Source organism: Myxocyprinus asiaticus, chromosome 38, assembly GCF_019703515.2.
Source record: "Myxocyprinus asiaticus isolate MX2 ecotype Aquarium Trade chromosome 38, UBuf_Myxa_2, whole genome shotgun sequence".
Taxonomy (NCBI): domain Eukaryota; kingdom Metazoa; phylum Chordata; class Actinopteri; order Cypriniformes; family Catostomidae; genus Myxocyprinus; species Myxocyprinus asiaticus.
The window spans coordinates 15126957-15149660 of NC_059381.1; the positions used below are offsets into that span (position 1 = coordinate 15126957).

The window sequence follows — 22704 nt, forward strand, 5'->3', positions numbered from 1 at the left end:
GCCGGCTACGGTTCTCCAAGTCCTCCGACTTCTCCCAGACATGCTTTAAATCCACCTTAGTTGCTAGCGGATTATCAGATAATTCCCTCTCCGATGACTCCAGATAATCTATCCGTTTCTCGACATCCCCACTCTTGTAACCATCTCAGTGAATTTCGTCTCCATGGCAGTGATCGATCGACGTATTACGGCAAGATCCTCCAAGTCAGCAACGACCTTCGTCAGCATTGCCGACATGTTCAACATTTCTCACCGAATTTCCCGCACTTCCTGACCAAATCGAGTCCCAGGCTCGGGGCCTGCTGCTCGGGGGAGTCAGCTTGAGCACGTAAGTGTCTTTTAATGTCTCCAGAGCCTGAGGATTTTGAATTCTTTGACATATTGTCCTCCTAGAACAGTTATGGAACAGAGTGTATCGAATCTCACTGGTTTGTGACATTAATAGTGTTAAAACTAGCAAAGTGCGCAGAGCTCGCTGTTCACAATTCCGAACCTAACATGGCGTCCATGTTCTCCTATGGTTTAAAATGATAAAACTAAGTAAGTGTTAAGGGCCAGTGTTTAATCAAAGATTTTGTAAGAACTGTACGATTAATGACTAATGTCTTTGAAGTTCATCCTGGATTAACTGCAGAAATTCATATAGATGCATTGTCCTTTGGCTGATGAATGCTTTTGTTGGCAATTTACTGATAGTCTGTGTATTCCATTTTAAGAGTTTAGTCCATCATTAGACCAAGGTGATGCAAGCAGAGATCAGTGAGGTGCTTCGTAATCTTTATAAAAAGGCTTTATAAAAGCAGATTTAATCTGGTAGGATTGGTTCACATCTAGTTTTGTTTTTTTACAAGACATTTTTGGCTTTGTTTAATAAGACAAATGCTTTTTGACTAGGCCATCTGACCTACTTTTTGTCCACTGGGAAAAAACATGAGCGTTTACTCTCTGTGTCACAGTCTGTCTCCCTCTTGTTTTTCAAGGACTCTTATTTTGAAGTTTTCTCCTGGACTACATCTCCCATAGTGCACTGCCCTCATCACTTCCATCTGCTCCTCATCATCTTCACCTGTATTCCATTCCCTCATTTAGCTCCTTGTGTTTAAATACCCTCTAGTTTGGTTCATTAATTTATCAGTCCTTGAAGTGTTATGTTTACAGGTTTGTTGTGCTGTTTATCATTAATGTTTTATTCCACTCCAGCGTCTATTATTAAAAGACTTAAAGTATTTACTCCCAGTGTCTCCTCTCTTCCACTCCAAGACACCAAAGTTACACTATGTGTGCAGTGCACTCAGGCAAAAAGACTTTGTTTCATAGGACATAATTCTCACCTTGCAGGAGTAATAATTTTTTTTCTTATGATCATTTTAATCCAATTTGTTGCACCACTGATCCAGGAAAGGATTCAGAGAACTGGAAATGCAAAAGACTTTATGAAATGAATGTGAATCTATTAACATTCAAGACTTGAGGGGACTATGTAGCCAGGCATTGTGCCAGTTGTGGCTTCATCCTGCATTGTGTAGGGTTGGGAAAAAATTGATTCTGTTACAAATCTCGATTCTTAAGCCAAACGATTTTAAAATTGTCTCCCTGATGAAAATCTTCATTTGTGTTCAGCAGAGGAAAGAAAATCATTCCTCGTAAATAAGAGAATTTTAATTTTTGGGTGAACTATCCCTTTAATACATTATTGCTTAAACTGGCCACACATATTCCTGCGACCTGTCATTGAGTTATATGCTTCATTATCGCGGTTCAGAGGATTTGAAATGCTGTGTTTCGGCACGCTAATCGTTTTTTATCCCTCCTTTTAAGTAACAGCCACTCCAGGGGTTCGTGATGGGGAAGTGTACACCAACCGACACAAGAGGAGAAGTAACAGAAATGCAATTTACAGAGAGATAAGTGCAAACATCATGGGTGATAGTTCTGATAGCAATGAATGTGCAGATGAAGAAGAGGTAGGATATCAAGAAGTGAGATATAATACGAAGCGCAAAGGATCACACAGCTCATTACCACTAATGAACAGCAATGATACAATAAGATTACAATAAAAGGCTAGGGCCAAACCAGGCATCTTAAGTGAACACAGGAAGAATGAGAGGGAGTACAAAATCTTATTAGAGTTTGAGGGAAAATCAGGATGGCATCAGCATCTCTTAAGACTGTCGGAGGCCATAGAAAAGAGTTTTGGAGTAGTAAAAAGCACCAGGTGTTTAAGAGCTGGCAGGGTGATCGTGGTAGCTAATACTCAAAAACAACAAGACAAAATTATGGAATGCAAAACAATAAATGGAGGCAAGTTAACAGCGAAAGAGATAGGAAAAAGTGAAAGAAATAGGAGAGTAATTTCAGGTGTTCCAACATCAGTTTCAAATGAAGAAATCAAAGCAAACTTAAAAGGAGGGATTGTACTAGATGCTAAATGAATCAAATCACATAGAAATAATAAGAAACAGGACAGTCTCAGTGTAATGGTACAGTTTCGAGATCCAGTACCTCATTGGGTCTTACTTGGTATGATGAGCTATTAAGTAAGGGAATACATACCACCACCATTAAGATGCTACAAATACCAAAGAATAGGGCATGTAGCAGCAGTCTGTAGAGGGAAACAAAGATGTGTAAAATGCGGAGATGAGCATGAATACGAACAATGTAAGTCAATGACTAGGAAATGCTGTAATTGCGGTGGAGACACAGTGCAGCAGAGGATGTGAAGTACAAAAACAAGCGCAAGAAATATAAAAATACAAGACAATAAATAAAACTACATATGCAGAAGCTGTGAAAGCATGTAACAAAATAAAAGAGGAAGAACAACCCTTGAGAGAATCATATGCAGGTATAGCAAAAAAGCATAACATCAAAGAACAGACAAAATGTTCACATAAATGTGTAATATCTGAAAATACACTGGTAGTCGACAAGGCTACATTTGTGGAATGTATAATTTTATTGTTTTATTGTTTTTTAAGGATCCCCATTAGCGGATGCCATGGCAGTCAGCTAATCTTCCTGGGGTCCAAACATGACATACTTCACATAACATTACATACACTTAATCACATATACGTTAAATTACATTACCATACTGTACTACATTTATAGAAAATGCATATATACAATTTAAAGCATTCATATACAGTACATTTCAAAGCCTATCACACCTGAACATACAATTAGGATTGTTAACATTACTGCTAACCAGAAGAGACGATCAGATAGATTAAAGACCATAATTGAAACAGTGGCTGAATATCTGAATATTAAGAATGTGTCAGAAGAATGCATTCATAATCTACAGATGCATTCTGCTAATGATGAAGCATCTCAGATGTCTAATTAGTATAATGGTGCTAAACATCTTACAATGGAACATTAGAAGTATCTTTGCAAACAGACAACAACTTAAAAGCACATTAATGATATAATAAGTAAGCCAGATATAATATGTCTACAAGAAACATGGTTGAAACCACAGTATGATTTCATAATTAATGGTTATAGTGCTGTCAGAAAGGATAGAAGTCAAGGAAAAAGAGGAGTGATTACATTTACCAAAAATAATTTGACTTATAGAGAAGAAAGAGTATCTAAGGAAATAGAGTGTGTTGCTGTGGAGATATATAGGGAAGAAGGAAGTATTATGGTATTCAACCTATATAATCCATGTAAGTCTTTGTCAATTCATTTTTTTGAGAAAATCAATAAATCTAAAGGGCTGGAAATATGGTGTGGGTATTTTAATGCACATTACACACTATGGGGAAGTATAAACACTAACACAGTTGGGTAAGTAGTTGAGGACTTTATGGAAGACTGAACAGTAGTATGTCTGAATGATGGAACTGGCACAAGAATAAATATAACGACAGGCAAGATGTTAAGTCTAGATCTAACACTAGTGTCTGCCTCCCTAGCAAACAGAAATGAATGGTGTACACTAGAGTACTGGGAGGTGATCATTTCCCAGTGTGTTGCACAATAGATGTAAGGGTATTACAATATAAGCAAATATATGGGGAAAATGGTGCTTTAATAAAGCAAACTGGGAGTTGTTTAAATCATTATCTATAACTAATAGTAATATCATAAATGAAAATGGATCTATGAACAGGCTGAATGTATGGTAGCATGTATATACAGTATAATGCTGCTGAAAATAGCATCCACAGAAGCACAGGCAAAAGAAAAAGGAAAATAGTACCATGGTGGTCTGAAGAGTGTACTAAGGCAATCCGAGTGAGAAATCATGCATTTAAAACACTAAGGAAAAATCTTTTTTTTTTAACTGTATTGGAATATCAGAAATTAAAAGCAAGTTGTCGCAGAACAATTAAAACAGCTAAAAGCGAATTTTGGAGAAAATTTTGTTCAACCACTGGGAAAGAGACCAGTATAAGCAAAGTATGGAACATGCTAAAGAGAACTGGTGGTAAAGGAAAGAATACACCTATACCAGTAATGACAGAAAATGGATCTGTATATACAAATGATAAGGACAAAGCTAATTTAATTGGAAAGACGTTTGCTTAAGTATACACATTGAATAAGGACAGTGAATATAGTAATAAAAGAGAAGAAATATTAAAATGCTAATATGCCAAGGAAACCATCCGAGGACACATTAGATGTTGATTATAGTTTGAATAAACTAAACCTGGCAATTAATGCATGCAAAAATACAGCACCAGGAGAAGACCAAATATACTATATCATGTTCAAACATATGCCAACAGAAACACTTAAAAGTATACTAAAGCTATTTAATAGAATATGGAAAGAAGGTAAGATACCAACAAACTGGAAAAGGGCACTTATGCTTCCATTTACAAAGCCTGGAAAAGATCCAACAAGTCCCAAAAGTTACAGACCGATAGCCCTTACATCCAATTTGTGTCAGTTGATGGAACAAATTATAGTATATAGAACATAATGTTAGAGATTAGACAATATCAACGTGGCTTTAGGAAAGGAAGGTCTACATTGGATGCACTAACGAAATTTAGTAATGAAGTAAAAAGCATTTATCCTAAAGGAAAATGTAGTAATAGTGTATTTTGATATTGAAAAGGCGTATGACACAGTATTAATCAAGCTGCAGAGAATGGGGATACAAGGGAGGCTGTATAACTGGATACTGCAGTTTTTAACTAACAGATCATGCAGGGTAAAGGTGGGCCATGCAGTGTCAGAAACATATAATATAGAGTGTGGAGTACCTCAGGAAAGTGTGATTAGTCCAATATTATTTAACATTATGATAAATTACATTTTTAATGAAATAGGATTAGGAATTGGAGTTGATTTATATGCTGATGATGCCACCTTAAAAGAGGAAGAAATGTAGAACACATAACATCAGTTCTTCAAAAAGCAATACTAGAGGTGGAAAGATGGTCAATAACATGGGGATTTAATTATCAGTTAGTAAATCATGTTGTATGTACTTTTCAGGGAAATCTATCCCTGAAAATAAAAAGCTTTATCTGTATGGTAGTCCACTAGAGAGAGTGTCAGTTTTTAAATTTCTGGGATTATGGTTTGATAACAAGTATACATGGAGAACACATATAAATACAATAGAGAAAAAAAAAGTAAGAAAGTTCTAAATTTGATGAGGGCCATATCAGGTTGTCGATGGGATGCAGACAGTGATGAGTATATACAGAGGTATGTTAAGACCCATTAATGATTATGGATGTCCAATATACAGAGCAGCAGCAAAATCAAACCTCAGTAAACTGGATAAAATACAGACTAAGGCCTTGAAATTATGTACTGGGCCACTTCGTCATACCCCAAATAATACTTTAATGGTAGCGACAGAAGAACTCCCATTAGACTTAAGAAGCAAACTATCTTTAGCATATTGGAGTAGACTTAAGAGCAGTAAGCAAGAACATCAAACTATAAAAGTACTGGAAGATTGCTGCGAATATCAGAAGAATCAGGAAAGAGGTTTTGGATGGGCAGTCAATGAAAATGTAGTTAAATATGGCTTATCACAAGTAGAATTAGGACCTTCAGTTGTAATAGGAGTAATCCCACCGTGGTTATTTCCTATGACTAAGGTAGACTTTAACCTAGTAAAGAATAAAGAAGTGTATGAAAACAACAGTAATATATACTGTATATAGAGAAATATATGAAAGTTAATTATTTCTCGTATTTACAGATATTCACGATGGATCAAAAGCACCAGATACTACAAAAACTGGTATAGGTATTTTTATTCCAGAATTCAAGTTATACATCTTCAAGAGACTATCGAACAGATTAGCAGTATATACACAGTAGAATTAGTTGCACTCCTGGTTGCACTCCAATGGACTGAAGATGTTAGACCAGATAGAGTAATCATTTGTTCAGATAATGTCAGCACTTAATAGTCTAGTATCACATCAATCTAATAGAGAAGATATATTAAATGATATATACACTGGCGGTCAAATGTTTGATGTACAGATTTTGCTCTTATGGAAAGAAATTGGTACTTTTATTCACCAAAGTGACAATCAACTGATCACAATGTATAGTCAGGACATAAATAACGTGAAAAATGACTATTACAATTTGAAAAACAAATTTCAGAACATCTTAAACTACTTCAAAGAGTTCATCAAAAAATCCTTCACCTGCAGCAATGACAGCTTTGCAGATCCTTGGCATTCTAGCTGTCAGTTTGTCCAGACACTCAAGTGACATTTCACCCCATGCTTCCTGTAGCACTTGCCATAGATGTGGCTGTCTTGTCGGCCACTTCTCACGCATCTTACAGTCTAGCTGATCCCACAAAAGCTCAATGGGGTTAACACTCTTTTCCAATTATCTGTTGTACAATGTCTGTGTTTCTTTGCCCACTCTAACCTTTTCTTTTTGTTTTTCTGTTTCAAAAGTGGCTTTTTCTTTGCAATTCTTCCCATAAGGCCAGCACCCCTGAGTCTTCTCTTTACTGTTGTACATGAAACTGGTGTTGAGCGGGTAGAATTCAATGAAGCTGTCAGCTGAGGACATGGGGGGCATCTACTTCTCAAACTAGAGACACTGATGTACTTATCCTTTTGTTTAGTTGTACATCTGGCCTTCCACATCTCTTTCTGTCCTTGTTAGAGCCAGTTAGGACTGGGCGATATATCGAGTTTTGTAGATATATCGATATATTTTCAAAAGCGATAGCGGACGAGACAATATCGTTAACATCGAGATATAAATAAATAGATGGATGTTGCATTAAAACTTATTTAAGCTTATTCAACTTGCTAGTTTTTGCATCTCTCCACTCTCACACTTTGCAAGTAACCCTGCCCCCACTCACTCGCTCCCGTTTTCTGGCGCAACATGGAGGACGACACAGCCAAAAGGCAAGATAGCAACGAGCTGGTTTGTAAGAAGAAAAACAATGGCTCAATCATTTGGAGATGGTTCGGGTTTAAAAGATCAGATGAGCAACAGAACAAGATAATATGCAGAGAGTGCAATAAACATGTCGCAACACGTGCTAGAAGCACTACAAACCTCTTTCACCATTTACAACAGCAACATAAACTACAGTACGAAGAATATATTAAACTTCATGGAGGTCATGCTGTTGCAAGCCAGACTGGAAAGGCTACTGCCCCAAAACAGACCTCTTTACAAGTTTCATTTACTCAGGGTGTGCCCTATGAAAAAAAAGTGCCAAGTGGCGAGATATAACGGAGGCGGTAGCTTACCACATTGCTAAAGATATGGTCCCTGTTGCAACAGTTGAACAAGCTGGCTTTAAAAAGCTGCTGAAATCAATGGATCAAAGATAGCATTTGCCCAGACGTTACTACTTTACAAGAGAAGCACTACCAAAAATGTACTTTGAAGTCAGACAAAAACGATCCGACCGGCTCGCAAAAATGACACACCCTGCACTGACAACAGATAAATGGTCGAGCAGAACATGCAAGCCATATATGAGTTTGACTGTACATTTTATTGAAGATTGGGAGTTGAAAAGTGCGTGTCTCCAAACAACCTACTTTCCCCAAGACCACACCGGAGAACATATGGCTGAAGCCCTGCAGGATGCCCTTACAAGCTGGAAACTTGACGAAAGAGGACTGGTTGCAATAACAACCGACAACGGGACCAACGTTGTCAAAGCGGTGCAACTGACTAAGTGGCTAAAGATGCAGTGCTTTGTTCACTGGCTTCATCTTGCAATTGGTGAGTATACTGAAGGAGTTGACTGCCTAACAGTTTTAAATTAATACAAATATATAAATATTATATATATAATAATATAAATACAAAATTTGAAGAGAGGGACTGGTTTAAGTGATGTCAGAACATATTAAAGTTTTTGTTATCTGTTAAATGATGACCGCATCTCTCTGGCTATTTCTCTGTGCAAGAAAATAGTGAGCAGCTTTCCCTATAGCTGGAAGAAAAGGAGAGAATTGGCTGAAGCTCAGATTCAGCTGGGTCTGCCCACTCACCAGCTCATAACTGAGTCCGCTACGAGATGGGGAACAAGGCAGCAAATGATTGAGAGGGTTCTGGAGCAGCAGGGCGCCCTTGCCAAAGTTTTGTCCTCTGACAAGAAATCCAGGCATCTAGTCCTTACCTAGCAGGATACAGAGGTCCTAGAGGCAGTCCAGAAGGCTCTCAACCCCTTCAGGACTTCACAGATGCTCTGTCTGGTGAGGACTATGTTACTCTCTCATATGTCAGACCTGTGCTTTTTAATACAAGTCTCCTGGCACATGATGAGGGAGATAGTGAGCTGACTAAATCCATCAAGACCACCATTGTGGATTATCTCAACACAAAGTATGCTGACCCAGCCACTTTTGACCTATTGGACATTGCCTCACTTGTGGATCCAAAGTTCAAAACCAAGTACTGTATGTCTCAAGTGACAAGATCGACATGTTGAAGCACAAAGCTGTCTTGGAAGCAGAGTCTCTGCTGGCTGATCAGAGATGCTTTCAGCCTGTGCCCACTGTGTCCATGCCTGCAGACCAAGAGGAAGCAGCATTTGTGTCACCACCAGTTAAGAAGCCACCTGGCAAAGAAGTATCTTTGTGTCCCAGCCACCAGCACACCTTCTGAGAGGGTTTTCGGTTGCAGTGGTAACATTGTAACCTGCCACAGGGCATCTCTCAAGCCTGAGTCTGTTGATAGGCTAGTGTTCCTTGCACAAAACCTGTGAGAAGGAAAGTTTTTGTAATTTGCTGAAGTGTTCAGATCAGTAGAAAACGAAACTACTTTTTTATGTTTACATATTCATTGTTATTTGCACAGAGATATAGTTTGTTAAACAGGAAAGGAAAACCTGTATTTTGCACTTTTTTTTTGTTCTGTCTTCATTATTATGTTAAATAACGGAAGAGGTATTCTCAGAGATGTGCATATTTTTATTCAATATATTTTATAAAGATTTTTTATTTACATTTGATTTGCAAAGCTGTGTATCTTGTTCAGCAGAAAAGGATAACCTGTATGTTTACTTTTTCAATCAGTCTGTTACTGTGTTAACTGGAGTATTGTAAGAGATGTGACTATTTTTGTTTTATATATTTATGTAATTTTTTACTTACACAGCTGTGTGTATTCTCAAACAGGATGAGGAACCCTGTATTTGCACTTTATTTTGATCAATTTCTTATAAATAAAGGTGTTTGTGACACCTCATATGTAGTTGGCTTACAACTGAGCATTTAACCCACATAAACAATATTGAGATATATATCGTATATCGCCATTCAGCCCAAAAATATCGAGATATGACTTTTGGTCCATATCGTCCAGCCCTAGAGCCAGTTGTCCTTTGTCTTTGAAGACTGTAGTGGACAACTTTGTATGAAATCTTCATTTTTTTCTTTTTTTTTTTTTTTTTGCCAATTTCAAGCATTGTATAGCCTTCATTCCTCAAAACAATGATTGACTGACGAGTTTCTAGAGAAAGCTATTTCTTTTTTTGCCATTTTTGACCTAATATTGACCTTAAGACATGCCAGTCAATTGCATACTGTGGCAACTCAAAAACAAACACAAAGACAATGTTAAGCTTCATTTAACGAACCAAATAGCTTTCAGCAGTGTTTGATATAATGGCAAGTGATTTTCTAGTACCAAATTAGCAATTTAGCATGATTACTCAAGGATAAGGTGTTGGAGTGATGGCTGTTGGAAATGGGGCCTGTCTAGGTTTGATCAAAAATTACTTTTTTTCAAATAGTGATGGTGCTGTTTTTTACATCAGTAATGTCCTGACTATACATTGTGATCAATTGAATGCCACTTTGGTGAATTAAAGTACCAATTTCCTTCTGAAACTGCAAAAATCTGTACATTATTCCAAACCTTTGGCCACCAGTGTATATAATTCCAAAATCACTAGAAAACATGAAAATAGATGTACAATTTTGTTGGGTACCGGCACACACAGGAGTTTATGGAAATGAAAGGAGAAACATCAAAATGGAAATGGAAACAGTAGAACACGTAATATTGAAATTTATAAAATATTATATAGAAAGTAAGAATATGATTGAGAACATAAAAGGTAATACAAAAGATGTAAGTATGATAAATGGGATCTTAGGGAAAGGTATACAAGACCAAATGAATCAAAGAGTAATTGCAACGTTCTTGATAGACACAGGTTTAGACAAACGTATTTGATACGGAAGATAAGAGGATCTTGATATGCGATTTCCATAAAACTACATAAACAATTATATAGAAGGAACTCACATGGTGAGGTTTAGGTATGGGACCTGAACACGCATGTATGGTGAGGTTTAGGTATGGAACCTGAACACATAAGCCCACCGCTTTTGGAACCCAAAACAAACATAAGAAGAAAGGTAGAAAGATCACCAATGTTGGTTGCAAAAACAACAACAACAACAAAAAATAGGTGGCGGTATGTGCCTAAGGTGCGAAATACGCCAAAAACCCCAAGAAGAAGAAGAAGAAGAAGAAGAAGAAGAAGAAGAAGGAGGCGTTCGTGACGAGTGATCAGACAGACCGGGAGCGCGCGCAGATCCGCCCTCCAGACGCCATTTCTCGGACGGTGTGGGGAGCTGAAGCAGCCTTTACACTGACGCTGGGAAAGAACAGAAGACACAAGAAACAAACTAAAAACATCTTCTCGGTCGCTCTGTGAAGTCGTACACCCTAAAGGGGAGCAACGCGTGAGCAGGGCAACTTTTCAGAATTTACGTTACTTGTGAGTTCGTTTTGTGTGAAGACGTGTTGCGGGCCGCCATTTTTGTTACAGCCTTCGAAGTCTGCTGGGAGTCCAAATAAGAGACAAAACTCTGCTGTACTTTGGTCTAATACACGAACCAGGACTCGTTGTTGAACGCACCTGCCCAATGTCGCCTAGAATCGTCACGCAGAGCGATTTACTAAAATAATACAGCAATATTTCCCTCATCTTTAGCTGAGGGTGATTGAATACGGCTAGCTGGCTAACGCTTTATATTGTCTCATAAGCTACAGCTACTTTCACGGAAGAGAGAGCGGAAAGGGGAACTTTAATTCTAAATACGCGTTTTGGGGGTTTGTTGCTAACTTTTTGGTGTGGTTGTTTTAACCGGTTCAAGCCCGCCGTGATTCTCGTGTTGCTGGAAAATTTAGCGATGCATCAAAGTTGGTTGACGCCTGTCTGGTCAAACGTCAGGTTGCGGTTCAGTAGCACTGTCGATTTGTCGACTTGCCTTGGATTTGACAGAATTTATAAAAACGTCTACTAGCCTTCATACAAATCGACTTATTCTTTTTTTATTATTCTTTTTTGCTAATTAATTTTCCTTTACGATTTCGTAAACATGTCGTCTGCACGGTTCGACTCCTCGGACCGAGCCAGCTGGTATTTCGGTCAGGTCTCGAGACAGGAGGCGCAGAACAGGTTACAGGGACAGAGACACGGGATGTTTTTGGTGCGAGATTCGTCCACCTGTCCCGGTGACTACGTACTGTCCGTGTCCGAAAACTCCAAAGTTTCTCATTATATCATCAATTCTTTGCCAAACAAGAGATTCAAGATAGGCGACCAAGAGTTTGATAATCTACCTGCCCTTTTGGAGTTCTATAAAATACATTATCTGGATACGACCACCCTGATAGAGCCTGCACCAAGGTAAGCGCGTCATTTAGTTTTGACACTGGCACATCAATCCTTGTGTACTTCCCCTCCCCTAATTTGCTGGTTCACATGCATACTCTGGTTAAGAGGTAAGAGCCTAGATAAGAGTAGTCCGTTGAACCTAGATGCAATTCCTCTTAATTTCCTTCCTGTATGTTTTTAAATGTTCTTATTGAGTCGCAACATACAAAGAAATAAAGTCATTTCCATGAAAGATATCAGGAAGAAAACTATTTGTGAAAGTGCACGTTAAGGAGTGGATTGAATATCACACAACAGTTGCCTAGTAAAAATGGAATTCAGTCATTTAGACTGTTGGTGTTAAAAATCTTAAGTGTTATTCATTTGTGTTGCTTAAGATTCTGAAGCCTCATGTTCAAAAATGTTTCTCCAACTACAGGTACCCCAGTACCCCTCTAACCTCCGGTCCCATTCAGCCGGCCGGGGGCCTCGGAGATGAGAACCAGGAGTATGTGCGGACTCTTTATGACTTCACTGGTAGCGATGCTGAAGACCTTCCTTTCAAGAAGGGTGAAGTCCTGATTATTCTGGAAAAGCCTGAGGAGCAATGGTGGAGTGCCAAGAACAAGGAAGGCCAAATAGGCATGATTCCTGTTCCCTATGTAGATAAGCTGATGAGGCCTTCACCTCACCCTAGTCAGCCCGGTCATGGTTCCCGCAATTCGAATAGCTATGGCATCCCAGAGCCTGCACACGCCTATGCCCAGCCTCAGACTCCATCTCCCCTTCCCCCTGTTACACCCGGCGCTGTCATCAACCCGCTGCCTTCCATGCAGAATGGGCCTGTCATGGCAAAGGCTATCCAGAAACGAGTGCCTTGTGCATATGACAAGACTGCCTTAGCACTAGAGGTAGGTCCTTGCTTTTATGGCTTTGACACTAAAAAAATATACAAAGTGACCATTGATTTTTGTGACAGAGTTAACTAAAGAAAAATGTTACTAAACTACTGTTTATAAGACTGGACTAGATAAAAAATAAGACTAGATAAAGTAGTACCTTGTTAGGGCAGTGCCCTCTTTCCCTATAAGCAGGCCTGTACGGAATCTGGGAACTCAGAATTCTGCAGAAAACTCTGCAGACTTCCTTAGAATTGGGACACTCAAAATTAAAACATTTCCACACATACCACCCCTTCTGTCTTTGTTTATTAAATATTTTAGCAAGGGCAGAGAGGTTTACAGTTGGTGACAAACTTTCACTTTTAGTAAATAATATTCATTAACTAGTCAAAGTTCTTATATTTAAATTATAATAAAATGTGTTTAGCAAACATTTTGCAGAGACAGGTGTTCAAAACACAGTTAATTACACTTTTGATTATCGTAACGATAGCATTGCAGCATCGTATATCAGTTTGGTTACTATGAGACATCTCTGACAATCAATGTACCCCTCAAAATCACAACGTAATCAATCTCAAAATTAAAAATAAGCTCCCTCTTTGACACATTTGTGTTTAGTTGTCAGGTAATTGTCACTGAATTTAGAATTACACGAAAAGTCACATGCATGATCACCATCGATCATCGTTTTCATGATCGATCTTTGCTGCCACGTCCAAGTACTCATGCCCATCCCTACTTTCAAGCTCCAAAAATAACATAAGAACCACATAAAAGTAATCCATAAGACTCCAGTGGTATAATCCATGTCTTCAGAAGAAATATAATAAGTGTGGGTGAGAAACAGATAATTATTTAAGTCTTTTTATACTATAAATTTCCACTTTCACTTCAACATTCACATTCTTTCACATTTTGAAAGTGAAAGTGGCGATTTATGGTAAAAAAAAAAAAAAGGACTTAAATATTGATCTGTTTCTCACCCACCCTTATCAAATCTCTTCAGAAGACATGGATTTAAACACTGGATTCGTATGGATTACATTTATGCTGCCTTAGTGATTTTTGGAACTTCAAAGGTCTGGTCACTATTCACTTGCATTGTATGGACCAACAGAGCTGAGATATTCTTCTAAAAATCTTTGTGTTCAGTGGAAGAAAGTCATACACATCTTGGATGACAAGAGGGTGCGTAAATGATGAGAGAATTTTCATTTTTTGGTAAACTATTCCTTTAAGACTGTAGAACTCTCAATTGAGTTAAACACATTTACTATGTTTATAATTCAAATCCATTAGAATTCCACAGATTTTCCAACAAAATCAGTGCTGAAAACGGCAAAAGTTCACAGATTCTGTCTGGGGGGTCTTATAGGTGCTGGTTGCTTATGGACAACAAACTGTTGATTAAACATATAGATTTGCAAGTTCTGTAATCATCGAAAAGACCTCTTTGATACATGTAGCCTAATCTCAAGGCCTTTAAAACTGTGTATTTATCCAGACTTTATTTTCTGCGAGTATGCATTGGAGCCAGTGCCTATTAAAATATGGATAACCATCGAAAGCATGATGCATTTGGCATCAAATGTGCTCAGATGAATGAACGAGAATATCAAGAATTCTATAGTTTCCCTTTTTTTTAAAATTATTATTATTTGATCATGAATGATATTGGCAACCTTTTGTCAAATTACAACCCATGTTGCTGTCTATTCTATTTGTTGATTTATAGGAATACAAGATGCAGTGTCGGCTGCCATAGACACTTAAAGGAATATTCCGGGTTCAATACAAGTTAAGCTCAATTGACAGCATTTGTGGCATAATGTTGATTACCATAAAAAATAATTTTGACTCGCCCCTCTTTTAAAAAAAAAAAAAAAAAAAATGTTTTATCCCCTTTTCTCCCAATTTGAAATGCCCAATTCCCACTACTTAGTAGGTCCTCGTGGTGGCACGGTTAATCCCCGCAATCCAGGTGGTGGAGGACAAGTCTCAGTTGCCTCCGCTTCTGAGATCACCAATCCGTGCATCTTATCGTGATGTGGAGACTCATGCTACTCTGTGATCCACGCACAACTTGCCACGCACCCCATTGAGAGCGAGAACCACTAATCGCGACCACGGGGATGTTACCCCAAGTGACTCTACCCTCCCTAGCAACCAATTTGGCTGCTTAGGAGACCTGGCTGCAGTCACTCAGCATGCCCTGGAATCGAACTCATGACTCCAGGGGTGGTAGTCAGCATCAGTATTCGCTGAGCTACTCAGGCCCCCGCCCATCCTTTTCTTTAAAAAAGAAAAAAAAAGAAAAAGTTACAGGAAGGCCATTAAAATGTAAGTGAATGGGGCCAATTTTTTGGAGGGTTTAAAGGCAGAAATATGAAGCTTATAATTTTATTACAATTGCATTTATAATTCTTCTGTTAAAACTCATGTATTATTTGAGCTGTAAAGTTTTTTTTTTTTACAGTCATTTTAGGGTTTGTTGACAACTTCGTTTCCATGATGATGTAGTTAAATTGTCTATAACTTTACACAGAAATACTAAGCAAATTATACACTAAAATCATGTTAATTTGCATATTGTTTATGTCTCGTGGCTACACTTTTGAAACAGTGAGTTTATTTTTTTTTACTTTTATGAATTGGCCCCATTCACTTTCATTGTAAGTGGCTCACTGGAACCCAGATATTTATTTTTATTTTAAATTTTTTTATAAAGAAAAGGAGGGACAAGTCAAATAAATTGTGGTAATCAGAATTGTGCCACAATTGCTGTCAATCGAGCTTAAATTTTATTGAGCCCAGAATATTCCTTTAATGGAGCTACTTCTCTATGGTTCACAAGGTTTTACTCATAAAGTGATGCACATTTAAAAGTATCTCACCCTTCCTTATATTTTCCCCAAAATGGTCAGATGGTGCTGATAGTAAAAAAATGCTAAATGACCAATTATTTCTCTTGCTGACACACTTGTCAGCTCATGTCCTTTCTGCTCAGTTCAGCATTTCTTAGGGACTTTACTTTGAGTAGACCTATCAATATATTAATAATAAAAATAAAAAAAACTTCATATGCTCAGTGTTTATTCTTATTTTTAATTTACTTTATGCTCCTGTTCATGGTGATTGTTAAATCTATTAATTTGTATCAGTCGCTCATCTCTTTTTGAACCGTTTGATTGCTGAAAGTGGGAATGTTGCAGAAATGTTTCAAATGTACTTGGGGTAGTCTGTTTTTAAGACCTAAATGATGACTAACATTATAATAAGCACAGAGACTCCTGCCCCCCAGCTACTCTCCCTGTCAGATCACAGGGAGGAGCTTAATTCAGTGTGGAATTCCGAATTGGTTTGTTCAGGGTTTAGAATGGAATTCCATGCTTAGTCATCCCACCTGGCAAGTTCCAGCACCCTTCCGTCTGTTTCTACATGCAAGACCTTGTCCGTTTGCTAAAAGAAGTACATAACATATTTTTAGTCAACTTGAGAACATGTCTGTTGATTCAGCAAGGAAAGAAAAAACACCAGAGAAACTCATGGATAGGATTAAATGCAGATCATTTTTTTCATTCTGCCTTGTTTCAGATTTTCCTATTGTCTGCTGTGTTTTACGTATGAGTGCAGCTTGTTTATGGAAACAAGGAATATGACGCTGAGTATGTTACGGACTAAAGCAAAATGAACTAATTGAGTACTGCTATTTTAAGCATTTTGAGAAAATTGAAGCATGCCTGTTTTATTATGCACAGTAAAAATCAGTCTCAAATGTAAGCCAAGAAGGGTGAACTTAAGCTATCTAAAAGTTTTATAATGCTTAGTATTAGGGGTGGGCAATATACCGGTAGATGCGATTAAACCAGTAGAAATTTGTCAACCGGTATACATTTTGGATTATCGTCTCTATAGCGGTTACGCAAAATCACTATCATGTGGCAAGAAATGTGCACCTCATTCTATTCACGTGACATGTGGTTCTGTGGGCGAAATGGAGGAGGAAGGCGGAGCGGCCTCACGTGAGACTGAGGGTACGTTTACACAACGATGTACTAAAAACGGAAAAGTTTTTCCTTTGCGTTTTTGAAAAGTTTCGCGTACAGACACAACATTGTCAAAACGATCCGTTCACACGGATCCGCGAAAACGACTAAAACCGCTGTATTATGCATGACAGGCCAGTAGATGCGATGTCACTTTGTAAAGAAACACTACTCGCCTGCGCACATAAGCATTCTTCCACAGAGCTGTGGAACAAACAAAGATGGCGAAAGCATCGAGAAATTTTGTCTGGACGGAAGATGAGGTTGCTTTATTACTACAGTTACTTTGCTGGAGAAGCGTCAATAAACTCAAAATCTTGAGCAGCACAAACACAGTCCTGTAGACAGCCATTGTTGTTTTGAATGTCTCGCGTGTTGTTTTGAAGTACTCGCACACATGCCTATAGACTGAACACGTAATACGCGTGCGCATGATGTCATCGTTTTCACAAATTCACGTTTTTGTATATTTACACAGAGATGATAACGGCATCGTTTTCAAAAGTTTGCGTTTTCAAAAGTTTGCATTTTCAGGCCCCAAAACGCCGATGTCGTGTAAACGAACAGCCAAAACGCATAAAGTTTTCCGTTTTTAGTTGAAAACGTTGTTGTGTAAACGGCCCCTGAAGAATTATTTACAGGGTTTTTCATGCACTGACAATTTTTCATGCAAATGTAAAGACGTTCTAAATGCGCTTCTTTGACGCGCAGCTGTGTTTCACACGCTATCGCTGGAGCTAAACAATGTGTCATGCACCAACAATCATGGCATGCAGGTTTTTAACTACATATCATCATCCTTAATAGAATTCAGTTCAAATGATGTCTGATATTTGGAAACAAACAGGCCATGTTTGCCTTCCAATATTGAAATATTCTCTACAGTGATGACTTAAATCATTAAAAGCCTAATGAAGTGTTTATTTTCATTGAGTGTTTTTTTTTTTTTTTGCCTATGTATTTTCTTTGTTGCATTGCTCTGAGATGATGTTTCTTGAGGAAAGTTTATAATAATACTAGTCTACATCAGACTGAAATGTTGCATTATGTGAAATTTAGCTCTAAGGTAAGGTTGATTTAAATTCCAAATATCTTTTTTTTTGTTGAAAAATGTAACTATATAGTGAGATGTATTGTTATCATGATATAAAATTACTCGTATCGTGATAAGAGTTTGGTCATATTGCCCACCCCTATTTAGTATGGTTCAATGTTGTTTTTAGGTTTTGAAAAGTGGTGTTTTTATTCAGGGGTTTTCAAAATGAGATTCGGGGTGCTAGGGGGTCTGTGGAAAAAATACTTCAGGTTTATACATGTAACATTATTCTAATCGTTGATAGAAAAAGATCACCATCAACTAAATAAATTTAATATTTTTCATAAAGGCTAAAATTTTAAACATGTTTTTTTGCTTTAATACAATACAACAATATAAAAGCCAATTATTTAATTTTGGAAGGCCTGTGTTGTCTTAATGTAATGCATACTATTTTTCTCACACAGTTTAAATAGATTTTAGCCTAATACATGAAAGTATATAACTGACATTGTATTTTAGGGGGTCCCTCACAAGGGGATCATCATGTTTGGGTGGTCTTTGGCATCAAGATTAATTTTAGATTATTTCTAAGGGACCAGTCAACCCCTTGCATTTTAAGCCAGACCAACTATCTAATTTTGGGCCGGCAGGACTTTATTCATAAGGTCATAATGGATATCACATTTAGGGCTGAGCAGTATGGACAAAAAAAATTAATAAATCATAAAATGTTCTTTTATAGATATTGTGATTTATTTTTTTAATTGTTTTGTAAATTTTTTCATTTTGCATATTACATATTTTTATAGGTTGCGGATAGATGATCTCAGTTTGGCATTCCTGTTGCTAGACTGTTAGAATGAGCTTTGTAAGAATTCAGTGGCATTTTTCTGTCATACTAAATGGGAATGCCATGCTCTTCAGTTTGTTCTGTGTGTGCCCTAAAGGTTTTAAGAGATCTGTACATTATTTGTATTGAGGCCGTATTTTAATTTATCATGTTTTTCCATAGGTGGGTGACATTGTGAAAGTGACTAGGATGAACATCAGCGGTCAGTGGGAAGGGGAAGTAAACGGCCGGAGAGGTTCATTTCCCTTCACCCATGTGAAAATATTAGACCCCCAAAACCCAGATGAGAACGAATGACCTGGGCCTCGCTCTGTCACCACCCTGTACACTTCCAGGCTGCCCCACCAAGTCACCACCGGTATTACGCTTGCCTGCCTTGGGGCTCAGCCATGGCGCATTTCTGAAGCAAACCATTTGCGCAGCTTTTGACTGTTTAAAGCTCTGAAATCAAACGGTTCTTAATCCCCCTCACCTGGTTACAGGCAAATAAAAAAATAAAAAAAATTAATATCTGCCCTATATGTCCTGATATTTCCATGCCATCGACCATCTGTACCTGTGCCAAGGTGAGATGAGGCCTCCATCATGACTGGAGCCTTTCTTGCCACTCTCTGCCACTGCCCTTTCAGTTTTCTCTCTTCAGCTTTGACTTTTGCAAGCTAAATATATTTGTGTTAAGAAAGGGAATTGGAACTGAGGATTAAACCTCTGGTTTGATTGCCAAATGCTTAGTTGTTTGGTCCAATATGCATTTTTCCCACATTGATCATTTTTTGTTTTGTTACATTTAAACGTAATCCAAATTATACTGATCTGAATCATGGTAACAGCCCTGCTAGTTCTCTGCAGTGGTGGTTTCTTAGAGACAACTGCATCACTTACCAGTTACACTGTCTTTGTCCAAGTAGAATATGTGGGACTAGTTTACTGTAGCCTTTTTTTTATTTGTGCCATAATAACTTGAAATCTGTAAATTGCAGTAATAGTGTAGTTAGATGGTTGTGGCTAGACTCTTGAGGGATTTAACTTTTAAATGGTGAAGGGCTTGCCTGTGGAGCATCTTTGCATCCAGTTGTGATACCTTAGTGATGCAGCTTTGGGTTTAGGGGAGTGTAAGGGGAAAAAATCCACCTCATATATGCCAAGATGGAAATGTAATCTGCACAGTCAGGAGCTCATCTCTTGAGGATTGGATTCAGTGTCTGACCATACACTCATCATTGCCTTTAGTTCTGGTGTCAGTAAAGTCTGGATCTCTCTGCTTCTTTACTGTTACTGCACATCACAAGGTCTTTATTATAAATATATTAAAACTTTGATGGTTTCTGCCTGGTTTTGATTCAGTATCTACACACAACTTTTAGGTTTTGTCCATCTGTAACCAGTTTCTATTTTTTCTTTGACAGCTGTTAAATTAAGCATTTACTGTGTGCTGAATAAACTGGTGTGAAACTTTTCTAAAAAGGGATATAAATGCCTGCTGGTGGCCTCTGTGCATGACCTCCTGGCCAAGAGGATTTTCCCTCTAAGATTAAATGCTGCTTCATGTCATTTCTCTATTCCTGTTTTTTTTATTTATTCCCATTTTCCTTTTGAAATATATCTATTGATTGGTTTTCCTTTCCCAGCATCAAGTTAAGGCTAAATATTCATGGTAAAGTAATATTCTGGGTTCAATATAAGTTAAGCTCAATTGACGGCATTTGTGGCATAATATTGATTAACACACAATTTTTTGACTTGCCCCTCCTTTTCTTAAAAAAACAGAAAGGTTACAGAAAGGCACTTACAATGGAAGTGAATGGGGTCAATCTGTAAAGGTTAAAAAACCCACCATTTCAAAAGTATAGACACAAGACATAAAATAAATGCATGTTAACATGATTTTAGTGTGATAACATCACTTGCTAACCTTTTCTGTGTAAAGTATTATCCAGTTTTACAACTTCTTTGCCATGATGATGAAATGTCAACAAACCCTAAAAATTATGATTTAAACAACTTTACAGCTCAAATAATACTAGTTTTAACAGAAGAACTAATGTAAGTGCTTTTATAAAATTAAGCTTCCTATTTCTTCATTAAAACCCTTCCAAAAATTGGCCCCATTCACTTACATTGTAAGTGCCTCATTGTAACCTCAACTTTTGCTTTTTTTTTTTTTTTATAAAGAAAAGGGGGGGACAAGTCGAAATAACTTTTTGTGGTAATCGACATTATGCCAAAAATGCTGTCAATTGACCTACCCATATCTTTTAGAATCGCTCAATTTAAGGTTTCAAATGCTTAAGATTTTGTTTCTTTTGGTAAGGCTTTAACAGTATTATTATTTTTTTTCACATTACTGAATATCCATGTGGCATCATTTGTTAAAAATGAAAATTTGTGCCTTTTATTTTCTTACTCCATTTACATGTGTTAATAATAATTCCCATGGTTAACACCCATGCTGGTATTGCCCATTATGTACAGAACAAATAAATAAAATTTATGTCTAATTCTCTGTGTGCCTATGACCAACCTCACATGCATGCTGACCCTTAAGAGTGGTTTTCTAGAGACTTCAGTGTCCTAAAGTGGGACAATTCCAAACCTGTGTGTTTCTACAGACATTGTGTTCAACAAAATGCTGACGTAACAGCCTGTTTAGAGACAACGTCCTGTATCTGGAACAGGGACTTGGTAACTCCATCTCACTTGAATTTTTATTAGCAGCAGTTGTGATTGTGACAATGCCCTGGAGAGAGGAGATAATTAAAGAATTTTAATGAAGTGTTTAAAAAAAGAAACCAATGTTATGAAGACCTAGAGAAAGTTATGAAGGTCAAGCTTTGCCTCTTTATTCAATAAGTCAGGATCTCTTTTTAAGTGTTTGGATCTGTGGCCTTGATAAGTGAATGTTGATGTGTATGTTATACCACTTAAGTTCAAACAGAATACGTTTTATATGTTTCGGTGTAGGAAAGGTTGTTTACTGCACAGATTTGGAAACACCAGTGATGTGTTATTCCTTTTACCACTGATTTTTTCACAAGTATTTGCAAGTGTTGAAGGGAGAATTTGGGAATCAAGGGTGTGCTTGTGCTTCCTTGTCTGTGGGCATAGATACATCATGGCAATTTGCCATCACTTATTGAGCGTACTGTGTAGCAACTAATGACAAGGGGATATTCAGGGGAGGAGTTTATCTGTAGACTGCCACCTGGAGGTCAAAAAAGTACTCTTTAAAGAAATAGTTTAACTGGAAGTGAAAAATGTGTGATTATTTGCTCAACTCGTGTCATTCCAAACCTGGATGCTATTGTTTTTTTTTTTGTTTTGTTTTTTTTTTACACTGATTTTCCTACATACATTTCAAATAGTTGGAAAATCATGGTTCAAAAGTTAGTAGCTAAAATGTACATAACATTTAGCACTGTTGATTGTGCTAAAGGGTTTGAGAGACTGAATCCATAATTGGCACCAGGAATTTTGAGACCCTCCCCAAACAGTGTCTTATTTAAAAATGTCCCAATTTTCTTTGGGGAAAATGGAAGGAAAAGAAAACTGCCTATGCTTTGCACCTAATTATATAAACCAATTCATATAAATTGAGGTTAGAATTGACTTTAAACAGACTTCTTTTTCATTGTTTTCCAAATGCATATATTAAATCTTTGTGTAAACTTGATTGCAGGAGAATACAGTCACTCTTCAAAGCCTGTTAATTATGACATTTGCAGGGTGCTTATGTATGCAAATGGTTGTGTTGGTCATATGAT

At 37.5% G+C, this 22704-nt stretch overlaps 1 protein-coding gene across 1 annotated transcript; it reads left to right on the forward strand.

Moving 5' to 3' along the window:
• The first annotated feature begins 11006 nt into the window (after nucleotides 1-11006).
• On the forward strand, nucleotides 11007-21446 carry LOC127428888 (crk-like protein). The gene is made up of 3 exons (XM_051677554.1): nucleotides 11007-12136; nucleotides 12543-13014; nucleotides 19106-21446. Exons 1-3 carry the CDS (start codon nucleotides 11826-11828, stop codon nucleotides 19238-19240), a joined length of 918 nt encoding a protein of 305 aa, XP_051533514.1. The 5' UTR covers nucleotides 11007-11825; the 3' UTR covers nucleotides 19241-21446.
• Nucleotides 21447-22704: the final 1258 nt, after the last annotated feature.